The sequence below is a fragment of the Acipenser ruthenus genome, chromosome 5 (genome assembly GCF_902713425.1).
Source record: "Acipenser ruthenus chromosome 5, fAciRut3.2 maternal haplotype, whole genome shotgun sequence".
Classification (NCBI taxonomy): Eukaryota; Metazoa; Chordata; class Actinopteri; order Acipenseriformes; family Acipenseridae; genus Acipenser; species Acipenser ruthenus.
The window spans coordinates 77,764,169-77,782,733 of record NC_081193.1 but is presented as its reverse complement, the minus strand read 5'-3'; the positions used below and the strand labels follow the sequence as shown (position 1 = coordinate 77,782,733).

At 39.1% G+C, this 18,565-nt stretch overlaps 1 protein-coding gene across 4 annotated transcripts; it reads left to right on the top strand.

Annotated features, from left to right (window-relative positions):
• The first annotated feature begins 6,599 nt into the window (after positions 1 to 6,599).
• Positions 6,600 to 18,542, top strand: LOC117403361 (uncharacterized). 4 transcript variants are annotated; one of them, XM_059024549.1, is made up of 6 exons: positions 6,600 to 6,656; positions 7,165 to 7,308; positions 10,032 to 10,113; positions 10,323 to 10,792; positions 11,997 to 12,050; positions 16,980 to 18,542. In XM_059024549.1, exons 2-6 carry the CDS (start codon positions 7,240 to 7,242, stop codon positions 17,103 to 17,105), a joined length of 801 nt encoding a protein of 266 aa, XP_058880532.1. In that variant the 5' UTR covers positions 6,600 to 6,656; positions 7,165 to 7,239; the 3' UTR covers positions 17,106 to 18,542. The 4 variants fall into 4 exon arrangements, with proteins under 4 accessions (XP_058880532.1, XP_033861344.3, XP_033861345.3 ...); XM_034005453.3 differs by lacking the exon at positions 6,600 to 6,656 and adding an exon at positions 6,663 to 6,726; XM_034005454.3 differs by lacking the exon at positions 6,600 to 6,656 and adding an exon at positions 6,733 to 6,893.
• The last annotated feature ends 23 nt before the right edge of the window (positions 18,543 to 18,565 follow it).

Below are 18,565 nucleotides of genomic sequence, written 5' to 3'. Positions count from 1 at the left end.
TAAGCAAAAACATTTCAAGCGTTACAATACAAGTAATACAATAAGAGCAAGCTTGGCAGTGTTTAAACTATACCTACATAGCACGGAGCAGCCTGCAGTGGTAGCTTCTTACAAATGAACAAACATGGACGAGTTTCTCAGAGGCAGAGAAGCGGAGAAACACTCTGAATGGAAAATCAATTCTCTCCAGTGATCACCTCTGAGAGAGAAGGTTGACTTAAAAGCTTCTGCACCCCTATCACAAATGACCACTTCTTAATGCACTGGACAGCTTCCAACAGCCTTCCTTGTCAATTAGCTCATTTTACTGGTTAATCAATGAGGAGATGCTAATGGCCACACTGAAATTAATCCACGGGTCTTGCTACAAACTGTGCAATTGATGCCTATCTGACTACACCTACCACAGGTAACACGCAAGACCTGGGGATTCGGAGTCCTAACAGAACCTAGAAAGAATGTAAATAAATCTTAAGACACTTTCATCAAGGCTGCCTGGCATACTTTTACTTCCTGAGATGTTTGTTCGAAATAAAGGGCTACACCCTCAGTTAACACATCAAACATGCCCTAACATGACACAAAGCACCCTTCACTTCCAGTGCAATGACTGACTCTCACCACTAGAGTGGCTTCTCTTGTCTTCCATGTGAGCAGGCTACACTTCGACAAGTAAGGAAAGGAACTAAGCTTTAGAATAACTGCTGTGCAAAAGTCCTAGACTTGTTGCATTTTTCTACTCTGATGCATCCACTAGTGTTTTCTACTATTATAACAGCCGTGACTTGGAAGGAAACACATTGAGTGAAATAGCTCGCATCACTCGATTTTCAAGGTGTGGTATCCGAAGCATAATCAACAAGTACAGAGAAACAACATCTGTAATTGACAAACCCAAGACTGGAAGACCCAAAAAGCTGTTTAACAAGGATGAGCAATACTTGAAGATAATATCCTTCAGGAATAGAAAGAAGACAAGCGTTGAATTGACAACAGAACTGGCAGAAGGCACAGGTGTCGTTGTCCATCCATCAACAGTCCAAAGCACCTTTGACCTTTGTTCTATCGTCCAATTTCTGTGTTCTTGTGCATATTTTAACCTTTTAGTCTTGATCCCCTTTCTTAACAGAGGTATTCTTACTGCAACACATCCTTTAAGTCCTGATTTCAAGAGTGACCTTCGTACTGTTGATTTGATGGACAACGACACCTGTGTCTTCTGCCAGTTCTGTTGTCAATTCAACGCTTGTCTTCTTTCTATTCCTTGCCTCGTAGTTTTTTGTGAGCTAGCATATCATAGTTCTATACATTTTCTCAGTAAGTTATATTGTATTAACTTTTACTGATACAAATCTACAGATTGCTGTTTGCAGCACACTGCTCTTCTGCTATATGTTCTATTCTGGGAATAAGCTAAAATAGCATTAAAGAGTCAAATCAAAACCAACTTTGACAGATCTGGCTGCTTACTAATCTAGACTGCAGGCCAAGGGGTGAATAGAGGACTGAGGAGGGTCCTGAGTGGGAGAGAGAGAGAGAGCAAGCTGACATGTTCCACAGAGGTGAGGTAAGCAAGATATCTCACAAGGGACCCAGTCACACACTGAGCCACCGCAGTGTGGTTCAATTACACAACATGCTGCTCTGCTATTTATATCTGGCCTGCGCTGATGTGGCCAGAGACCCCACAATTAGAGCTTTGCAACTGGTCAGCTGAGCTGCTGATTACAAAGACTGTGCTTGTGACTAAGGGCAGGCAGACACATTTGCACCCTTTTTGGAAAATGGAAATAAAACCCTGCAATGCATGGAAACTAAAGAAAAAAACAGCTGACAATGTTCATTTCTTCTTCAGTACAATATGCACACTCAGCTCACTCAGAAAGTGCGTAACCCAAATATGCTTGCATTAAACTTTTTATCCTTGAAGAACAAAAATAAATATGCAAAGTTTGCACTGAAGCAAAAGCTTATGCATGGTAATTTATATCAAATACATCTCTGTTAATACAATCACAGATATCATACTTCCAGATATGTCAAGTCACACTCATTTTAGGAACTCGATTTCAGAAGCCTTAGTCCTAAAAGAAAAGCAATGACAATGCATTTTACTGAAATATCACAAATCTCAGTTGTTTTTTCAAATCTCACTAATTTTAGGGCTCTTACTTTGGCGTCTGTGGTTATATTACATTGCTGCAGTACATGCTATACAGTGCACATTATACTACATACAGTGTCTTAGTCATTTTATACTGCATTTATGTAATAAATCATGTTACAGCACAAGTGTTGCTTGGTAACTTATTAACTAAAAAATGCATTTCTAAAAAGAGAACAAAAACCACATCACTGACTAGCTTGAGAATTTGTTATTTGTTTTCCATTTACAATAAGTTTTTTTTTCGTTTTTTTTTTAAATCAGCATGCTTTACTTACTATACAACATGCATACTGTGATAAATAAAACACGTGAACCTTCCAATCTTTTTTCTGTGTAGTAAGAATGATCCTGACTATTTATTGAGTCAATAGGAAAGACATGCTGAACGATTTGTACACTTGTGTTTGTGAATGTGGCTGAGCGTTTTATAATAAGCCTCTACTGCCAATTATTATTATTATTATTATTTATTTATTAGCAGACGCCCTTATCCAGGGCGACTTACAATCGTAAGCAAATACATTTCAAGTGTTACAATACAAGTAATACAATAAGAGCAAGAAATACAATAACTAGCGTCCACAGAGAGGGTAATAACATCGTATCGAAGGAGTGCAGTGGTGTATATTAGTAAAAAACGAAACGTGTTTACTAATTTAGCTATCGTGTTTGATGTGTTTTTTTTTTTTTTTTTTTTAATTAGGATGTTAACGTTTCGTCTTTATAAAGTGATAGTTAACGCTTGGCCTACTGACAAAATAATAGTAGACCTTGAAAATAAATCTTTGCGATCACACATCAACTACATCTGATTAACAACAACATTTTTTACAGGCAGAAAAAGCCGACAAGCGTATCACTAGACCGATTACAAAGAGAGACGTAAGTTACAATATAACTGAACACTTTGCATTGCACATATATTTTACAGACCAAAAATAAATAAATAAATAAAACAGAAAGTGCTGTGTGCACACATTACCATACGATCTGAATTAGAATGACCAGATAGAAAATGATTGATGTAGTTAACCTCCCCTTTAATCAAATTGCTACCCGCACCTTCCTTTTGCCGTACTGCGCTTGCGCGATCCACTTTTTTCCCCGGTCAACTAATTCCCTACGACACCGGCAATTCCCTAAGGAAACTGAATGATTGTAATGTGTTATCTTCGCCAGCAGGTGGTAGCAGTGAGAATCGTGCTGGGCGCATATTCGGTAGTTTTGTTAACCCATGACAGGGTCCATCTGCAAACAGGAACAGCACTGGAGGATCGAAAAAAGATAGAGATCCCAGGCTTTTAAAGGTTATTGACTTTGCCTGGAGTATTTCTTCATGAATACGTTGGGCATTACATTTGATGTTTTAAATAATGTAATTTAACTGTGTAAAATAGAATGCACATTTTAAGTAGGATTTTGTATTACAAAAATTATTTAAAACAATGAACGAATCTGCAGTGAATCAAATTATATATTGATTTGCAATTTATAGATTTTAGACAACTATATATATTAATTATATTTTGTTTATTTACTAATTTAAGGAACTTTTTAAATCCAGAAATAAGCTCATGAAATGTAACTTAAATAGTGTACACGATTACCGATTTCTTAATTGACCTGTTCCAGTTTTTCCTGGAGTGTTAAATACGTGTGAAGTGAAGATGCGCGTGCACGTTTAGGGGAAAAGCTTGTGAGAATTCGGTTTCTGGTCAAAAAAGTAACATCGTACCCCTTTCAGATGGCTTATTTAAATATCAACCCCTGCATTGCAATTAATTTGCATGGGCATTGCTTGGGTCCCTGAAATGGCAGCACATACGGCTCCTTTTCTTATTTACTTTAGAGAAAATCAATCATAATTATGCTGCGCTCACAAGCGCTTAAATAAAACCAAGTTTGTTTTTAAAGATTGGGGCCAGCTGGAGGTGAAGAAATGTTCAAGCTGTGTTTACAGTTAGCGAGACGATTGCCAGTGCTGCACTCATATGCTTGCATTATGGCTCTGGAGCAAACACCAGGCTTCAAAAGGAGGCCTAATTCAGAGCTTGGCCTAAATTAGGCCGGGTTTCATAAACTGGGCCCACCTGAAGGATGAAATCTTAACCCCTGCTTTTGGTTACATCCACAGGTGGACTAAGCAATACAGCATGTGAAGATATTGAGAGACAAATGGCTTTCAAATTAATTAATATTTCCAAGGCTTCATTTTTATATATAAGTTAATACACTGTGTGTAGTAGGGGGTCTTGTGCTCAAACTGTGCAAAATGGTTTATGCTGTCACAATAGACATCCTACATATAACTTATTCACTTTTATATATTACAAAAAATGAATATTGTACTCATGAACTGCTATTTTGTCTTATGATCTAAACGATGGGATGACATCTACACACAAAATAAGATGTGCTGAAATTTTGACAAATTTTTAATGGTGATTGGTTGATCTCTCATGTAATTTATAATACTTATTATTAACATGACCACTCTTATCACTAGCCTTTTCATTTTGATATAAAGCATTTGACTCTGCAGATTTTTTCCTTTTACTTCTTTTTTACGTACTGTATTATCACAAATATAAATGTATGCACCTGCACTTTTTGTTTTTGTTCAACCTTTTTTAACCTAATCACACCCTGTGCTTTAGGTCACATTGTCTGATTACAGCCAGACCACTGCAGTGAAAGTGACCTACAGGGCACAGGATAATATTGTAGGTTCCAGGAAGAATTAAGGATAATGCTGAAGCCTGCTAGACCATGCTAGTGGGACAAAATACTGCAAGTGATGTTAAATCTGACATCATCATGCTCAACCAATCAGGAGGATAAAAGTACACAAAGCAAAGATTCTACAGAACTGCTAACAGCACTGGATGTACTACTTATATACCCCTAAAAGGAAATATCCAGAATTTCCAGAAGACATGTGCTTCTGATTACATCACAATGCAACCTAAGCAGAGCTTACAGAATTCTGTTAATTTCTAGAACTTTCCAATACAAGTTAATAAACTAAATACATGGGGCCGTATGCATATGAGCTACTAAATATCTACTATCATTACTGGAGCTTAGTAAAGCAATTTAGACCCCATTCACACTTGCGATTTTAGGGCCGTCTTTTCTCATAGCTTTTCTCAAAGCTCCAAAACAGAAAAGGCAGCCCAGGACCGGCCTAGATTTAGGCCACTAATTTGATGTCGACCACGGCCTGCAATCCAGGACCAGGGCCGGCCTTTACATATATATGATCGCATAGTAGACAGGCTGCCTTTTCGTATCACATTACCAATTTGATTTTCTATGGTAACACAGAAAAATGCGGATTTTCTATGATGTCTGAGTTTTTTTTGTTTTACATTTGGGGAGGGGCAAAAACATGCAAGGCTTTTTTTGCTTGTTTGACATGTAGTATCAGCTATGAAGATAACATCACTATGAAGATAACATCACTACAAAAGGGGCTCTGCCGAGTTCTGCTAGTTAGTGACAGTGAATGTGCCTCTAAGTCTACTACTAACATACTTAAGAACATAAGAAAGTTTACAAACTAGAGGAGGCCATTCAGCTCATCTTGCTCGTTTGGTTGTTAGTAGCTTATTGATCCCAGAATCTCATCAAGCAGCTTCTTGAAGGATCCCAGGGTGTCAGCTTCAACAACATTACTGGGGAGTTGGTTCCATACCCTCACAATTCTCTGTGTAAAAAAGTGCCTCCTATTTTCTGTTCTGAATGCCCCTTTATCTAATCTCCATTTGTGACCCCTGGTCCTTGTTTCTTTTTTCAGGTCCACAAAGTCCCCTGGGTCAGCATTGTCAATACCTTTTAGAATTTTGAATGCTTGAATCAGATCACCACGTAGTCTTCTTTGTTCAAGACTGAATAATTTCAAATCTTTTAGCCTGTCTGCATATGACATGCCTTTTAAACCCAGAATAATTGTGGTCGCTCTTTCCACTCTTTCTAGAGCAGCAATATCCTTTTTGTAACAAGGTGACCAGAACTGAACACAATACTTGCCAACATTTGGAAAATGTTCATTGGGACCTCGTCTTAGAGGGGCGGGGGTCATATGCATCATATACATGGGAGGAGTCATACGCAAAAAACACACATTATCATATAACATCCAATAACTTTTTAATGGTGGAAAATTGGTTTTAGGTAAGTATAAATTCACACCACAATAACATTTTACAATATTTTGATTCATCATCAGCGATGTTTCAAGTGAATAAAAATAAATCTGCCCCACATATTTTAACTAGTGCAGGAATGAACTATTAAATCTTTTTTCAAAGCTTAAAGTAATTGAATTTGGTATCTGCAGTTTTGAAAACCCCACCATGGTACAACCTGTGCAACATGCAAAAAAGTTTATGCAACTCTTAACCAGGAAACATACACTACACACAGTTCCCTCCACTCTTTGACAATGACATCATCCCGTTAGCTGGCCAATGGGAGCGTCGAAACGGTATGTGTGAGAAGCAGTTTGTGCATTGCATTTCTGTTGTGAGAGTGGGTACCCACGTCTTGGTGTGTGAGTGAGTATGTGTAGAAATGCATGTGAGATACTGTCCTGTGTGTATGCGAGCGAGCCATTGAGTATGATACCTGAATTAGGATGCAAGTATCACTGCAAGCAGCGTGTTTATTTAAAGAATTGGTGGTAACGAGGGAATCGGGGAGACAGGAAAAACTCAACACAAATGTAATATTAAGTAAGGGGAGCCTAATATAAAACTTTATGTCAGGACCGTAGTGGAAAAAATCGTAAATAAACTGGGACGGCGTGAATAAGAATATTGTGCGGTTGCTAGTTAATGCCAGAAATTACGTGTGTATGTTTAAATGTCAAGTTTAATTTCTGCGTATGCGCGTGTGTGTGCAAATTCGCAGCCTTTTGTTGTTAATAAATAAATAAATAAAAAACAGTTTGGTAGTAATTGTAGTAACTATTTATTTTTAAATTTTATTTTCAGTCGCAGCTGCAATAGATTACGTTGCACTTCTGTTTCGTTTATAAGCCCGGATACAATACGATTTATGTTTTAAAAATGCTGAAGACTCTAACTGAAAAGCTGAGAAGACACTCTTTAAACGAAAGCCAGCATTTTCAACTGAAGGTAAGTTTCACACAGTAATCTGATTGCAAGTAGTTGCACAGCATACTACATGTTTACCTAAAGTATAAATATACTGACAATATATCAGTGGTAATGTTGTAGTACACTAATAATACATTTAGGGATGTATGACCAGATGACCAGATGTTATCCTGAAGCTAGGCAAAACCCAATGGTACGCTATCCCATTAAGTAACATTTGAATACAACTACAGGATTTTAGACAAAACTGCACAATTGTTGCATATGCATCATAAGGTTTAACTTATCAGTATATGCAAATATACTGTCACTCTCCGCTACTGTAAGCCGCCTTGGATAAAGGCATCTGCTAAATAAACTAATAATAATAATACTGTATGCAATGATATGTACTGTATATAGACATAATGTGTATACTGTAGCGTTCACATTTTGGTACCCATAGCCTGCATATGCAATAGCTCAGTGTACAGTACTTGCATGGATATAGCTGATGACCATCATCAGGGTTATTGCTTCCTTTCTTGTGTTGAAGATCTTTTGGTTTTTATTGAAGAGCTATACATGTGAGCTGTCACATGGCCTCATTGCAGCTTGGCCATTGGAACTGAGCTACACCACTGGAAGTGATTCAATACAAGGAAGCGGCATTAATTTCTTTGAAATATCTGCACATTCCATGTTGAAGTACGAAATACAAGCAAATAACATCTTTAACATAAGAAAAGAAAAGTGGACCACTGATAATATTGCTCATTTTGGTAGCTGACTAAATACCATGTCAATGTTTTATTTTTTATTTTTTCCCACCTCTTCCTTTTATGGTGTTTACAAATATTCTTGCTTGTCTGATATTGGGGTATTTATTTCAATTGGCAGTCGTCTTGCCTTTGTGATTTGCCTTGTTTTTCTTAGTTTTATTTTTTTTGCGTCCAATATTAGTGTATTCTGAATGATTACAAATACCATAAAAAGGTAAAGGCTAAAACATTTTAAAAGGCATTTGTAAAATATGTACTTCAAGACCATTTGGCCTTTGTTGTAATTAAGGGGCTTCCCTGTGCTTGCAATTCCAGGTTCTATGTATGGTACAGTAATTGTGTAGCACAGTATGTGGAATACAGCTGTGCAGTAGTTTCTTTATGCGCGGTGTAGCCTTGCTTGTACTTTCACTTTGTCACTTCACATTCAGACTGCTTGACTGCTCTGTCAGGAAGCGTCTGGTTATCACCTCAGCCATGCCTCAGCAGCCTCAAATGGGGGTTCTCCTGATACGTACACACATGCACACACAGTTTGACACAAGCTGTAATACCTGTCAGTTGGGTATTATGGTGGTAGTTGCTAAGCCTGTGCTGCTGGTATTAGTTGTGATGGTTAACCTGCATGTGGCGTGGTGATGGTTATCCTGCATGCAAACATATCAGCAAAGGCTGGAGGAGAAATAATCCTGTGCCAAGCTACCCATGTGTGTGTTAAAGTGCCCAGAAATCCCCAGGATTAGGTCAAACTTAGTTAAGAGCCATATTCACAAAGCATTTACCACCATGCTAAGTTTATGCCATTATTTTTTGGTAGGCCAATAATAAAAATAATCAAAAGCACTCTTTGGATAGTGTGCATCGCTGAAATTTCATGATAGTGAAAATATGATTCATTTAAAATCTGAAATAATATTTGGAAAGACTGAAATAATCAGGGAAGGACAAGGCTATCTAAAAGTATGGCTTGCAAGCAGCGATTTATTTAACTTAATGTAGTACCAGATAACATGTTATACTTTTGAGACCAATCGAGGGAATCAAATGACTCAAAATCCTACCAGAAATTTGTTCCGGCAATGCGAACTGACAAGCATACTGCAGTACTGGTGTGTTAGCAGAGGAATCAAAGCCATTGCAACACACTGCTTTGTGCTCTCAATCTCTGCTTTTATGATATTTGATCAATCTGAATTTCAGTGTCATTTTCTTTTATGTTTTGGAATAAGAAGTTAGTTGATTGTTAGGAGAGTATAAATAGATGACACCCATCATGCATGTCCAAAAAACACTGAGGAGCACTTTAGTAATCTAGAACTAAGTCAAGGGGACACGTGTTTTGGTTCTGTCGGTGTAATGCCAGGATATCTGTGGCTGGTACAAGACGAGGCTATTTTCTGACAGTGGCATGGAAGAATATGTGGAATGGGACTGTCCCTCCTATATACTGTCACAACAAAGGAATTTGTAAATGCAACAGGTAGCTCGGGTCACATCAAGAAGCAAAAGAAGCAGTTTTTTTTTATACAGGACCCTGTTCGAATCGTTTAGCACTTTCACAAACAACAACGCTGTATTTCACATAAGAAGCTATATAAATCCAATCTGATGGTGTTGCTAGGTTAAAATTCAAAGCCCATGTTAATGTTGTTTATTTCTGTTTTTATTAATAGAAGTAATTCATCCAGGGCAACATTTTTTATATTTAAATAAATAAATAAATAATTCCTACATAGAGACTTTTGTTGTTTCTTTCTAGTTTTTATTTCATACTATCCCATAACAGGTGCCATCTTTTTTTGGAAGAAAAGGGTATCACACATAGGTGCATAGGGTTACATTCAAGATACAATATGCAATAAAAACATGCCAAAAATCTTATATACTGCTCTCCTGTTTCCAAGGCAGCTTACAGGCAGATACATATGAATGTTTTGATGTCTTCAATACCAGTCTCACACAGTGTCTGTGTTCCTGTAGATTTCATACCACGCAAGTGAGGATGGGGGCGAGAGTGACGATTTAGAGGGAGAGAACCAGGAGCTGGTGCAGATTGACAGAGGTACGCACAAGCCAGAACGGCAAGCCATGTTAAGAGTTTAGTGGAGGGGTTCTGTCTCCCAGCACTGTCGCCACCAGGCTTTTCCACACAATCCCAGGCCATTCCACACTTTGTTCATCTTGAATGGGGTTAAGGCAGTGTGCGTCTATGAGGCACCTCTTTAACACCTCAGTAGTGATCCCATCTAACAAACCTCTTTTTACCTCCAGAAAATAAACAGAATAGCAGCCGGAGCCCTCTGGCCACCAACCAGCTGCAGAACCAGGAGGCCTTGTCGCTAGCGAGAGTGCAAAAGCTACGGGTTCTGTTTGACCCAGGCCTAGACCGGCACAGCTCAGAAGAAGAGCTGGAGCGAATCAGCCGTGAGTTCCTTCAGCAGGCCAGCGAGGGCAGGAAGTGGAGCCTGCAGCAGACAGGGCGGGGCGGTCGCCATGGTGATGCTAGCGCTTCTTCAAGTGATGAAGAGGTCAAGGCCCTGTGTGGCCCAGCGGAGCCTGACCCTCACCTAAGTGCCTCCCCCAGCCCTGTGCCCTTCAGTGCCTCCCCACCACACAGACTCACCCCCCTGGTCAGGGAACAAGCCAGGCCTATTATCCTGGCTCACTTCGACCAGTCTCCATCGTATAAACGACAGCAGGTCCAGGGCAGGCCCAGTCTAGACTTGGAGAAAATGCAACAGGTATTTCCTTTTACTGTCTGTCTCTTTCACTTCCTCCCACTTTTTTTCCTTACATACTTGCTGGGTCTGATTTACGTTTCCACAAGTCATTGTCAATGTCGTCTGCATTAATAGAAATAATTCACTTTCAGTTGTAAGATTACTATAAGTAAATAACTTTTAGTTTAAAGATTGATTCTTTTAGTGCACATTGTGTGTCTGCTTGTCTTAGTTTCTTACAAGAATGATCTTATATTTTTAAGAGAAGTTATGGATGAATTATTTTAAATGGCTCTACAGTACATTGTTTCGGACAAACAAGTACAGTAGAATGACCGTGGGGTAGCCCATTGTTTATTTCTGGGGCATGCCCTTAGCACTGTCCTTCTGCACTGGCATACCCCAGGTGATGCCAAGGAACTGAAAGAGTATCACAGATGTTGGCCTCTTCCACAACCAAACCAAGCAAAAAAAAAACAACCTGGTCCAGCTTTGTTAAATTCAGTGGCTTGAGGGATTTGGGGATAGGGGGTCCTTATGTCTCTCAGTGTTGTGACAGTGAGCAGATGACAAGGTAAGATGCATTGAAAGCGCACCCCCAGTCACGCAGCAGGGGATCGTGGACAAGGCTCGGTCAAGTGGAATTGGGAGGCCAGAGCAGGAACAATAGGAGGCTTATGTGGTGGCTGTCTGGCCCTCTTTTCGCCTCAACGTTCTGGAGTTAACCCTTTAGGTGGACTGGATCGAGCCTTTGTCTTAAGATAGGCCTTTGCTTGCGAATTTTCCTCAGTTGTATAGGTATTGACTTGACTGTTGCTGAGGTGCATAATAACTCTGTCCTTCATTCAGTTCTAATATGTTTTCTACCCTCAGCATTCTTTACATAAAAAAACAAAAATGTGTCACAGCAATTGATAAAAAAGAAATCCTTATTGAATTCTGAATTTTACATTTTACACGCAGTCCCCTTTTAAGAAGTATTGGAACAGTTTTCAGAACCCCTTGATTTGTTAGAGGGTGGTTTACACTCGTCCATAGCTAGAGTTTTGCAGTACAGCTGCTAGAAAAATGTTAGGTACTCCATTCTAGTAGAGACTCCCTCTAATGAAATGTTTCAGCTTGTTTTAGTTGTCCTGAGATGGATCAAGCATTTTTACTTCTTAGTTTTCCTTCATTTAAGTTTTTCAGGTCTCTAATCCTGTGTTCTGGTGTCTTTTCATTTTAGAAAATGCTGTTTAAGAAAAATTGTGTCGGGAAAACAAGAATTATAAAGATTCGGGTAAGACTCCTGTTTTTATGTATCCTGAATGTGAATAGCCTTATGAATTGGTTTTGTTCAGGTGTATTAAACTGTAAAGGTTGAGGTTCAGCAATGCCATGTTGCAGCTGTCCCATGATGTAGCTGTAAATCAGTTTTTATTACCACATCTGTATTTTTTTCTTTTTTTTCTGGCAAAATAACCCAACTGAATTTGAGGTTAGGTCTTGCGTGGATTATCGCCACTGTTTTAACTCCTTCAAGGTGTAGACTCACAAGTTTCAAAATCTTTTTTATTTTTTTAATTTCTTAAGATTGAAACATCTCTGAAAGTACAACACCGGAGCAGTTTTTCCCATCTTGTTGCTTCAGCCTGTGAAAAATCATTCATGAACCTGTCCCCTTTCAGAGATCATTCATGAACCTGTCCTCTGTGAGAGATTATTCATGAACCTGTCCCCTGTGTGAGATTATTCATGAACCTGTCCCCTGTGAGAGATCATTCATGAACCTGTCCCCTGTGAGAGATCATTCATGAACCTGTCCCCTGTGAGAGATCATTCATGAACCTGTCTCCTTTCAGAGATCATTCATGAACTTGTCCCCTGTGTGAGATCATTCATGAACCTGTCCCCTGTGAGAGATCATTCATGAACCTGTCCCCTGTGAGAGATTATTCATGAACCTGTCCCCTGTGAGAGATCATTCATGAACCTGTCCCCTGTGAGAGATCATTCATGAACCTGTCCCCTGTGAGAGATCATTCATGAACCTGTCCCCTGTGAGAGATCATTCATGAACCTGTCCCCTGTGAGAGATCATTCATGAACCTGTCCGCTTTCAGAGATCATTCAGCTGAAGTTATAATTGAAAAGCAAAAAAAAAAAAGCATGGGGGACTAACAATTTTATGCGGATCTGGTATTGCATCTTAAGGGAAGAACACGTTTTATCAAGGACAATTTCAAATGCAACATATGGGAGAATTGAAAAAGATACTAAAGGTCTGGAAAATACATTTTTTAATACAATGCCCATTAAGAACACAATGTATGTAGTCCCCTGGATGGATTTGTACCCAGGTCCCAGGGAGGGGCGGCTTCCAGCTTTCAGGGGAATGCCATCTTCTTTTTCTTAAAGAACCTGGATGGATGTGGAAAGTGTAAGAGCGTCTGGGAGGGTCTTGCCAACCGCTGCTCGCTTCAGGTAGAAACACAGAGACTCACAGCTGGACTAGGGATTAGAAGCAGGATAGGATCTTAATACTAAGAAGATGGAAGATGACAGATGCAGGCTATTAATGTTGCTCATTTTTGTTAAGATTTTAACTCTTTAGCCCTTCAACTCTTGCCACCCTGCTCTATAGGGGCAGTGCTGGGGACACACAGGGAGCTGCCACCCTGCTCTATAGGAGCAGTGCTGGGGACACACAGGGAGCTGCCACCCTGCTCTATAGGGGCAGTGCTGGGGATACATGGTGCTCTGTCACCCTGCTATATAGGGGCTGTGCTGTGTCACCCTGCTTTATAGGGGCAGTGCTGGGGACACACAGGGAGCTGCCACCCTGCTCTATAGGGGCAGTGCTGGGGATACATGGTGCTCTGTCACCCTGCTGTATAGGGGCTGTGCTGGGGATACATGGTGCTGTGTCACCCTGCTCTATAGGGGCAGTGCTGGGGACACACAGGGAGCTGCCACCCTGCTCTATAGGGGCTGTGCTGGGGATACATGGTGCTGTGTCACCCTGCTCTATAAGGGCAGTGCTTGGGACACACAGGGAGCTGCCACCCTGCTCTATAGGGGCAGTGCTGATATACACAGGAGTATTTCAAAGCACAGGGATGTCTGTGTTCGCTGTTTTACAATCAGATACGTCCCCCTGAGTTATCGGCGATTTTCACATTTCTGGCTGAGTGCAAGATATGACGCTATCTATTGTGGAAGCCAGAGGAACCTTGGTGTCTTTGCCAATATATACAAGCTATTTCCTGCATTTTTTGCTGCTGATTGAGATCATTTGTGGGATTTTAGAACCACTCAGAACAGCTCTGACTTGTACATACTTTGTTACTTTGTTTCCTTTCCTAAAGAGCTCAAATGTGAGCCTTTTTAGTCAGTACTGGGGAAACTAAAATGAGTCTTTTAAAAGATGAACATCACAAATAGTATTCTACTCAGTAACAAGTCATTCCTTTTCATATTTACTACATTTAAAAGGTAAATTGTATAGTTGATTCTCAATCAAAACCTTGCATCTGTATGCGCAAGATGTCAAGGTCTGGAATGACCCTACTTGTATCTAGATCCTACTAATCCTCCTGTCTTTATTACCATATGCACAATCTTCACTGCCATCAGTATGAGATGATTTCAGTAATTAGGGTGGTATTGGTTTGCATCTGTCCCTTGCCTCTTCATTCAATTCAATGGGCTGAGAGCACTAAATAACTACAGAAAGTCTACGCAAGTACACCTTGTGAAATAGTGTTTGGTTTACTGGTCTGCTTTTTTAAAGTGGAGTTAACTTTCCTATACCAGAAGAGCAGTCTGCAGTTTGGAGTGAATTTAACATTCCTAGACCTGTACACAAATCTGCAGTGTTAAAGTCCTGATTATTATTCGTTTAACACTTGCCCAGCCTGGGTGTGAATGGAAAAATGTCACCTGCATGAGTGAGCAAAACAGAGCAGAGCAGTGCTCTGTCAACAATGGTATCACTAGCACTGAGATAATGAAGGACCACTGGTCCATCTTAGACAACACACTGAATTAATGAATTGTCTAGGCAAGCCCATGCAGCAAGCAAGCTGTGAAAGTGTGAACTGGATCTGTATGATTCACCGACAGGCCCAACCGATGAAGATGGCCGGTGCAACCTCATTCACACTTGTGATTTAAGGCGGCCCTGGGCTGCCTCAGGGTGGCCTTTTCTCATATGTGAACGCTCCAAAAAAAAAAAAAGGCAGCCCAGGACCAGCCTAGATTTAGGACCAGGGCCGGCCTTTACGAACGCAAAGCAGACTTAGGCCGCATTTTCGTATCACATTACCAATTTGATTTTCTATGATAACATGGAAAAACGTGGATTTTCTATGATGTCGGAGATTTTTTGGTTTTACATTTGGGGAGGGGCAAAAAACATGCAATGCTTTTTTTGTTTGTTTGATAATAACCAAATCAATACACATACCATATATAAACATTAACGCAGTCAGTATCCAGAGCTGTTCAAAGATGCCGAAAACAATAACAATCACCCCTAAAGATTGGATCAACGTGTTTGGCAAGGATGAATTTCACATCGCTGGTAATGTGCTGTTTTGTACTTAATGCAGCAAGGCTGTAAATTACACTCGCAGGCAGACCATTGTAGAACACATGGGAAGCGCTAAGCATAAATTGAATGAAAGGAAACGTAAACAACAAACCTGGGATTCTTTTCTGTGCTCAACGCCAACAACTCACTAAAATCTGGGAACTGTTTGTAATATTTGAAGTAAAAAAAAAAAAAAAAACTGTAAGTTTGTTTGTTTTATTGATTTAATGGCACTGGTAAGCTTGTAACATGCTTAGAATTTGAGAGTGTAACAATTTGTATTTTCACTGTAATATTTCAGTGCCTGTTGTGATTATTATTGTTAATATTCTACTGGCGCTAGAGCAGTAGTTTATTGTGTATTCGTGCATGTTGTTGAGCAAAGTGTATTTGATATATGACAATGTATTGCTGCATTTACATTAGGGTGCTTCCCTTAATGAAGGTTTTGTTATAATAAAGTTTTTGTATAGCCATATGTTTAGTAATCTTCCAACAGAAGGGGTAATGCTAATGTCCAGTCTTTACTGGTAATGGTTAGAGACTGGAGAATAATAATGATAATAATAATAATAACGATTAAGCAATAGAATAGTTTAATGATTGCTTTTGTAAGCAAAGACAGTATTCATGCAGGTTAAACAAATACATATAACTGAGAAGAAACATGTGTCATGTAAAATATATGAATGTTTAATGTAAATGGAATGAATGTTAAATAATAGTTTATTTTTGTATAAAATGATTTCAGGTGTAACCGGTTAATTAATTATTATTTAATGCTGTGTCTTTCCTTAAGAGGGAGCAGTAGTATTAGGTAGTCAGTCATTGTATGTACAACCGGTTAGTCATTTGCAATCTGAGTGAAGTATCCATTATGAAAATATTTATACCTGTGAACACTAGCAAGTTGCTGTTTCCTGCATTAAAAATACCTCAGCGCTCTTGAGAGAATATTGTGATTGTGGGTATCCGTCACCCCATTAAACACCATTAAGTCAAAATAGTAACATGTTTTTTTTTTTTTTTTTTTAAATATATACCATAAAATTACTACTGTGCTTCATTGAAAAAAAAAAATAATAAGAAACATCTGCTACAAATCAAGCATTACTGTATATCCCGGTAGCGCTTCCATCCTGAGTGCAGGCTATCGTTCCATTTAAAGACAAAAACCACGCAAAGGCGCCTTAAACCGCAAATGTGAATGGGCTTGCAGACCTAAATATGTGGCAGCCCTGGGCCAGCACATTAGTGTGAACGGGGTCTTTGTCTGGGTTAAATTAGCAGCCCTAGTCAACACAAAGTAATGTTGATGCCATTCAGTCATTGGCATGTAAATAATTAGGCTACCACAAATTCCATTCCGATTCCTACCCATAGTAATGGCCTGGCATGGGATCCTCCTGCCCATGTAGTTAACGGAGATTAATAATATAAAGATTTAATTACACTGTGCAGTTTACCACCCTGGGGTGCTAGTAAGTACAACATACTGGTATACAGACTCATGCACATATGAGCCTGAGACCCTAGGCAACAACAAAGTCTTGCATTCACACACTGCAATTGTATATCGAATATATCAAATATCTCTGGTTCCTCAGTAACAGGTTTCCTCTGTTTTGTTATCAGAGTATCAGAGGCAGCTGCCCTCCTCCCAGGTACATCTACGACCCATCATCCTTTGCCTTCCACTCGCTCACCACCTTGAAACCGCAGAGTCCGCTGCTGGCCGCTGAGGAGACACCGTGTGCCTGATACCCTCCCCTTAGGAACAAACACACCTGGGAACTGCAGTGGGGTCGCAATTGTGTTTGTTTACTGTGAAAGTCTTCAAAGAAGGAATGATGATACAAGACAAAAGCTTGTTCCTTTTTTAAATACTGTCTCAGGAATCTTAATTACAGGAGCAAGGGAAACATTCTGTATGGCTGGAGAATGAAAGCCAAAGGGCCGTGGAACACAAAGTAGTGCACTATATAGCACAGGCACCATTTTGTTCTCTGGACAAAAGCTTCAAATTGATTTCTCTGCCAAGCAGTGCTCAGAATCAATCTAGTTAAACACAATGAAAAGACTAACATTATTACTGTATTATTAATATTAACAAAGAAGTTCAATACCACCACCCCCTCCCCTTACACTTCCTTCTAATTACTCCATTTTGTATATATCATATATTTTTTCTCCTGAGCTAAAACTATGTTATACTTTTAGATAAAACTTACAGGAGAGCAGGAATATGTTTCAAGTTTAGGCCAGCTATGGTAACTGACCTAATTGTAAAACCGTGCTGTAATGAACCATTCAGATATATTCAGTTTAGAAAACTATTGAAACATCGCAACACATGCTGTGAAGATGTCTTTTTCATACATAAACAAAGTTCTGCAAAACTCCCTGCACAACTTTGGCCTTGATGCATATAATAGGTATGTGTAAATTACATTTGTCTATCAGCTTTGAAAAAATCTTAACTAAGCGATTATGGAATTGCTGTGGTAATAATGGAACTCCCAAGTCAGTAATGCCCGAGAATAGAGGTCAAGGGTATTATTTGAACAATACAGTAATATAAAAAAAATAAAAAAATACAAGGTACTTTTTAATGAAACTGTAGCAGAAAAACCTTTAACCCTGTTTCCATTACCCACTCCACAACAATGCCATTATACTACATTATAACTACATTATAATGTAGTATAATGGCATTGTTGTTTTATATTTATGTTTATTTACCTTTATATTATATTTATTTACCTTTGTTTGTTTGAAATAATCATTGTAGTCCACTGACAGTTCACTGGATGTCCATCACCACCATGCAGGATTTACCTTGCAAAGTCTACCCAGAATGTATACAATCAAATCATCTGTTCATCCACAGCTCAGATGAACACTTAATTTAAAAAAAAAAAAAAAAAAAACATTTTAACTTAATGATTTTATGGGAACTTGTGTTGACTATAAACTTTTACAGTTTCAGTTGTCTTTTGTTCGGCTAGCCTGTACACGCAATTAAAAAATAAAAAAAATAATCAATAAAAGCCTAAGCCTGTGACACAGTGACTACCTTCTGATTCTATGAATGTAAACTGATGATGGGAATGCTCAAGGATGTTCTAGTGGGAAACTTGCAAAGGGAAAGGAGGCACAAGATTTGCTATCCACTTTTATTGACACTGCAAGAGTTATGCTAAGATCAAGTACATAATGTA